General features: G+C 34.1%; 1 protein-coding gene across 1 annotated transcript; it reads right to left on the bottom strand.

Annotated features, from left to right (window-relative positions):
- Positions 1-773: 773 nt before the first annotated feature.
- On the bottom strand, positions 774-6465 carry LOC114727573 (pectinesterase-like). Its single transcript, XM_028914267.1, has 2 exons — positions 5577-6465; positions 774-1468 (listed from the first exon to the last, which is right to left on the bottom strand). The coding sequence occupies exons 1-2, from the start codon at positions 6463-6465 to the stop codon at positions 774-776; spliced, it is 1584 nt and encodes a 527-aa protein (XP_028770100.1).
- Positions 6466-7067: the final 602 nt, after the last annotated feature.

The raw sequence follows: 7067 nt of genomic DNA on the forward strand, positions 1-7067 counted from the left end.
TTCCCCTCTAAAGTGGATATTTGTTGATTCCTTAATTTTAAATAAGGTTTCATTTGGGTACCTAAATTTAATAAAGAGTATTTTAAGTTCTCTAATCCTATTACTATTAGTTATATTCAAACAAAAAAAATACTAATGTTAAAATTGCAAATGTTGATAAAATATTATCAATTGTCTCCATATTAAGTCTAATCTCTTAAAGTAATAATGTGAAAAATCAGTGAAAAATCTGTCTGAAAATTTTATTGGCAATAATGATTTGATATGTTTTTATACACGAAAGATACTAATATTATACAGAATTTCATGTGCAGGAAGCACCAATAATAATAATAATCAAATTTAGGTCATTCTGCTAAATACTATTTTCAAACTACTTTTTACATACTTTCCCATAATAATAATTGGTACAAAAAATATCATTTGAGAACACGAAATACTTTATAAAATTAAGAATTAAATTGAAATCTTATATAATATTAAACTATTAAAATTCTCCTTCTATCCCCTTTATTAATAAAGAAGATTCCCTATTCATCAGGCTAATGAACTCTTAAATTTCTTCTCGTTTCTCAAAGAAAAGATCGACAAGCAGACAAGACAGGAACATGGAATTAATCCGACATAAGTTTATTATCTAGCAAAGAACCAAAGAATTAATCATTTACATCCACAGGCCAATGATGATACAAATCAATTCCCAATAAATCAATAAAAAACATACAATGGACATAACATTATTATTCTATAAATAATAATTATAAAAACAAAGTTTAAATGTCAATATCAAAAGGCACACCGGTTGGAGGCAACCAAGTGTTACCAGCAAGAAGTCCAGCAACAGAAAACTGTTGTGTATCATTCTCGCTCGTCAAGACATGAAACCGAGGCCATTGAACCCTATCTTTTGTTGATGAACCAGTCCCAGAGTTCATATATTCCCCAAAATAACACGTATCCTGAGCAAAATCACTATCACCCCATTGAGACCAACCCAATGGATTCACCAATCCTTCAATGTAGGTTTTCATTGCAACAACTCGTGCATATTGCTGCCATGGCCCACCCAAATAGGTTTCATATGATTTTACGACCGGTCTGAGATCCGGCGCGGCTCGAATGCAAGAATTGATTATTGATATTCCGGTGTTCTGAAACGGGTCACCTCGCCCTTGAGCCGTGATCATGTTTCCTTGTCCCTGTAAGGGCTTTCTCACAAGAATGGTGCAATTTTGCAGAACAATTGCAGCATCGCCCCAAATGAAATCAACTGTGCCAAAAATGCTGCAATCTCTATAGAATTGACGTTGTGCATGAGCCATTAGAGTGTCTTGATAGCCTTCGATAGAGCACTGGTAGAAGATGGAGAGGTCGGAGGCTGATTGGAGTGCCAGCACTTGACCTTTCTCAGGACCGGCTGTGTTTCTAAAAGTGATGTCTCGTGCAATGAAGTGGGCACCATCTATACCTAAAAATTTTGTAATTTAAAATCTAGTTAGTCATTATATACATTACCAAGAAGTCAATGAATCAGTGCATAATATGAAATCAACAAGAAATTGATTTGTTAGCACTTAAAGTCATTTCACCTAATTTTTGGTCTAGTCTCTACATTTTGTTTCCTTTTGTTGGGTCCCTACAGTTTTCTTAATTAATTAATCAAGTCAACAATGACGACAGAGATACATATAATAGGAATGCTAGTTCCCAATGGAGATTTTGAAAATAAAATTAGCTGAAAATGTTTTGCAATTAAAATTAAATAAATGTTTTTATATGCTTGTGCCAAATTTAGATATATTCTGAAATATATTTATATTTAATGAGAAACAATCTTCAACTATTGGTGTCAAGATGTAGACATTTAATTTTACATGTCATATGAATTAATCACTATTAAGTCCAATATTATTTATGAATATAAATTTTTAACTAATTCTCTTCTAATATGTATATATGCTTATTGGTTATAACTTTGTTATGTTTTGGTATAACTTAGAGTATCCTCAAGTCACTCTGAACTTAAAACTAATTTCTTTTAAGGTAATATTAAGTTGATATTTGTTGTAAAAGCCAACCAAACTCACCATAATTTATAAATTATCAAAAAATTTCTTTCTATTGGCATGTGCTTCGAGTTAATATTTAGAGCAAATATCAATTTATGACAAAAACAGAGCGAATATTAAGGAATTCTTCAGACCCAAAAAATTCCCAACTTCTTGGATAAAGGCTACTTAAGGAAGCACACAACTAGTGGTCTCAAGATTGAGTTAGGAATTAAGGGAGTCATTAAGAAATTAATTAAACCAATAAATCGGTATATATAAATTGAATCTACACTTGGCGGCTCGACTAAAGGTGAAGAATTAGTCTATCTAAAGTGTTTCTTTAACGTTAGAAGAGTACGAATATTTGGCTGAGTCTACAACTATTTCACAATGATTAAGAAACCTTACTAGTTTCTGAGAAATAATAGTTGTATACTTGTTCAATACATTACTTATTTATAATGAAGAAGCAATTTCTAGTTAGGTGACGAGTAATTGAATCGCACTTGGCTCGTACATTGGATGCGTTTTCTTGAAGCACACGTACACTGGAAAATCAAGGCCATCCCCATGTGCATGTAGTTTATAGAGTAAGGAACGGAAATAGAATTAATAATTAATAGAAGATTTTGTATAATCAATATTTTTTCGGGTAAATTATGTGGTACTATCAATTTCTTTCTTTTTTTTTTAATATAAGTCCATGTAAAACGCGTATGAACTATCTAGTTGTCTATTAAAAGCCTAAGATTGAAATTTTTGAAGAGAGTGACTCAGTATTGCATAATGATAGTTTCAGCATCTATTTGATGGCCTCTATTGACATGAGATCAAACGTAACAATCCAATTATGCGTCAAAAATGTTGCGTATTTTTTCAACTACTTCAAACTCACTTTGTATCCTAATCTGGTAACTATCTCACTATGGATATTTTCGTTCATAAAATTTTAACTTATGAATCCAACTCTGTAGTATTGGTGGATTAATTAATCAATAATTTTGACCAACAGTAAAGTTTGCAAGTTATGTGTCAATGGGTAAAAAATGGACAATTGAAAAGTGAAGAGTAACATCAAAGAGTTATAATTTGTAAGATTGAAGCAAATTAATGATCAAAATATCCTCTTGAAGCTATTAGCATTTTAGTTTAGCGGTACAAAGTTGCCACCGCTAATGACAGACTATGGAATGTTCAATCACACTTGGTTTCTGCTAGCTGTTAAATTTGCCACTTTGTAATTTTTTTTTTCAAAAAATCTATTGAAACAATGAATAGAGAATTTTTTTAAATGTTTTCTTGGGCTACAACTCTGTCTTGCAACCCAAATTTACATGACTTGATTTCAATATTCTTATAATAATGGATTATTCATCTACGGATAACATAGCAAATGCTATAAATCTCTATAATAATGAGACAAATCAGGATGTAACTTTTAAGGGCATGAATACTAAGTTTAGACAAAGTAAATATATAGTAACTTATTTTTATGATCTTTGGTAGTAAATTTTATAGTTTTAAAATGACATAAAAGTTGAGGTTTTTAAACTCATAAACTCCACTTCTCCTGCGACACTAGTGATGTAGTGGCTCCATTTTATGACACTTCACTTAACCTCCTGCTAGCCAAAACTTTTTATAGTTATAGCTCTCTCTATGATGTCAACCCTCTCAATGCGAACAATAGCAATTTATTTTAGTACCCAATAGTGTTTCAAACATATTGTTTATAATAAACGGATAATTGTACCTAACAAAAAATATATTTTGTTTTGCTATTGTTCTTGTTCACACCCTTTGTTTTATTGAATATGGAGGAGTAGTGTGAAGAAGGATATCTGTCACCTAAATAAAATAAATTGCTCATTAATGACGACAGAGATATATAACTGGAATCAGCTCACGTACAACCAAGTCATTTAAATTTAAAAATTTCCAAGATGACTTATTATAAAAGCAAACATATGTCGATAAAATTTATATTATGTGTATAAAATATTCCTGGCACGTCTGTCTATTATTTGAATCAAAATCACATCATATTATTTTGTAAAACGAAGTTAGCCAACGACGAAAGATTGACAAAGAAATAAATGTAATGATCAAAATAAACTAAGTTTTTGAGACTGGTTTCTGAAATAATCTGAAACTGATATCTGACTCACTAGTTTAATTTTACAAAGAATCTCCCATACATATGATCTCAAATAAAAGAACAAATATACAAGACGACAACATGAAAAATTAATCTAGTATTATATTTATTAAGCACCAATATTCCATCATAGAACATTGTATACATACATCTTCACGTACATTACAATCTAATAGATTAAATGAATTCCCAAAACAAACTGATGAAAGGATATATAATGACAAATACATATAATTTCCCTGTAGGAAGCCCAAAGGTTAAATATAATTATCAAACACCCATACTATAAGGTACCCCAGTGCGAGGCAACCATTTGTAACCATGAAGGAGTCCAGCAACAGTGAACCGGGTTGCCTCATTTGAACCAGTTATGACATGAAACCCGGGCCATTGCACCCTATTCTTGGTCGATGAACCGGCCCCAAAGTTCTTAAATTCCCCAAAATAACACGTATCTTGAGCAAGCTTACCATCACCCCACGGAGACCAGCCCTTTGGATTCACCAAGCTTTCAATGTACGTATTCATGACAACTACTCGAGAATATTGCTGCCATGGCCGACCCAAATAGGTTTCAAATGAGTGTAAAACCGGCCTGAAATCCGGTGCGGCTCGAATTTGAGAATTCATTATTGATATTCCGGTGTTTTGAAATGGGTCTCCTCGTCCTTGAGCTGTGATCATGTTTGCTTGCCCTTCAAGTGGCCTTCTCACAAGAATCCTGCAGTTTTGTAGAACAATTGCTGCATTGCCCCAGATGAAATCCATTGTACCAAAAATTCTGCAGTCTCTATAGAATTGACGTTGTGCATGAGCCATTAGAGTGTCTTGGTAGCCTTCGATGGAGCACTGGTAGAAGACAGAGGTCGGAGGCTGATCGGAGTGCCACCGCTTGACCTTTTTCAGGACCGGCCGTGTTTCTAAAAGTGATGTCTCGTGCAATGAAGAAAGCGCCATCTATGCCTGAAATTTTATAATTTGAAAATGAATTAAATGCTTGTCTGGTAATTGATTCGAAACATGTGATTTGATAAAAACTACCTTAGGTGGTGTTTAGGAATCCTCAGAATCACTTAAAATAAAGTGTTTTCATACAAGTTGAACTTCTCTTACATGTTTATTTCAAACTCCGTAAAGTACTCTTTAAAATACTTTTTTTTTTATCATTGTATTATACATGATAAATCTCCAAGTGGCCCCATTCACACATCATAAACAGCATGACTCGTTCCTCACACTCATTCATTAAAATTGTATTTTAGAAAAGTCGTATTTAATGATCTTAGTAAGACATGTTAAATAAATAAATTAAAGAGCTTAATTGAAATTTCAGAGAAAATCTGAAATAAGTTAAATAAATAGCTCACCTGCTGTTGCGGACATGGAGGGGGTGATCCCATCTTTGACACTTCTACTACCAGTTATAATGGTGACTCTCGATCCATCGCCAATAATCATTAGATTTTCATTATCCTTATCAACTTCAATATTCTCTTCATAAATCCCTTTCTTCACACGGATCACAAACCTTGTCTTCACTCTTCTCCTTGATGATGCATCAATGGCGGCTTGCACTGTCTTAAAATGGCCCGTACCATCTTGAGCCACCACAAGATGTGCCTTCACCGACGATCGCTTTGAGCTCAATAGCCTCCTTTCGTGACCAGAAAACCAACGGGGAAATCCATATGCTTCTTCTTCTGTATTATTCTCTTGCTGCAGAAATTTCCCATTAACGGCTAACGCATTGCTTATCATCTTCCTAACACTCTCGCTCACATTATTTTCAGCCGTAAACTCTCCGACTCTGAGCTGCAACGCGCCGCTCCGGCAAGTTTCGATGTTTGTGACGGCAGTGCTGAGCCATGTTTGTGCGTCTGATAGGGAGCAAGAAGCTGTGTGTAGGGCATGAAGGGTTCGGTTTAGATGGAAGATGGTATTGTCATAGAGCTTCAAACAGTCATGGAAGACACATTTCTGCATCTTGGTTGCACATTTTGGGCCATACTCTTGAGCTTCCTTATGCATGTCTTGTGCTTGGACCAGTGCCAAGTGAACCAGCATTTTCCTGAACTCTGACGGATGGTTCGGTCTAAACCAGTTCATGTGGGATTTGCATGACTCGGGGTGAGGAGTTTGGTTGCACCAAAAATCTACGGCGGAAGGTAATGAAGAAGAAGAGGATGATGATGATATTGAGAAAAGAGAAGAAAATAGAGTGAGGGTAAAGAGTAGCTTAAAAGTGATTGATGCCATCTTGTTCTGCCTTGGTTCTTTTGTTTCCGCTTGTGTTTTGTTATGTTAACCTGGAGGTATTACATATATATTTATAGGGTTTCTCAAAACAGTCATAGCTTAGGTTGGGAGCTTTTTTCCGAGAATCGAGGAGGGCGATCGAAGAAGGATATGAGTTGGCGAAATAATAGAATAAATCAAACAAATGACTAGAGAGAGATAGATAAACTGTTCACGCGTGTACACGATGCTCATTATTTAAAAAAAAAAACAAGAAGAAGATAAAATTACCTAAAACAATATTAAATATTTCTGGCTTGTGATTTAGAAATGTAAAATATATTTGCCACTTGTTTCTATTATTTGACCAATAAGATATATTTTCATTATAGAAAACAAATCAAGTTAGCAATCGAAATAGCGATTATAAACAATTCATCAAGAGGATTAACAATACGTGGCGGCTAATTAAGGTGCGAGGAACGGGTAAGAATTAGTCAAATAGAAACTGCATGAAAGACAACAATACGTGTGGCTTTCTTTAGCAGTCAAAGCGAATGCAAATTTTTGGCCAAGTGTGTGCTTTAGAGGCGGCGCGTCACTATAAAACATTTACATTTCAT

This window comes from Neltuma alba, unplaced genomic scaffold (assembly GCF_004799145.2).
Source record: "Neltuma alba isolate B1F8T4 unplaced genomic scaffold, ASM479914v2 tig00012490_pilon, whole genome shotgun sequence".
Taxonomy (NCBI): Eukaryota; Viridiplantae; Streptophyta; class Magnoliopsida; order Fabales; family Fabaceae; genus Neltuma; species Neltuma alba.

Coding starts and splice junctions, on each gene's coding strand:
- LOC114727573 (XM_028914267.1), bottom strand. CDS start 6,465: ATGGCATCAATCACTTTTAAGCTACTCTTTACCCTCACTCTATTTTCT. Junction 1,469..5,576: donor CTCCATGTCCGCAACAGCAG/GTGAGCTATTTA, acceptor CAAAATTTTTAG/GTATAGATGGTGCCCACTTC.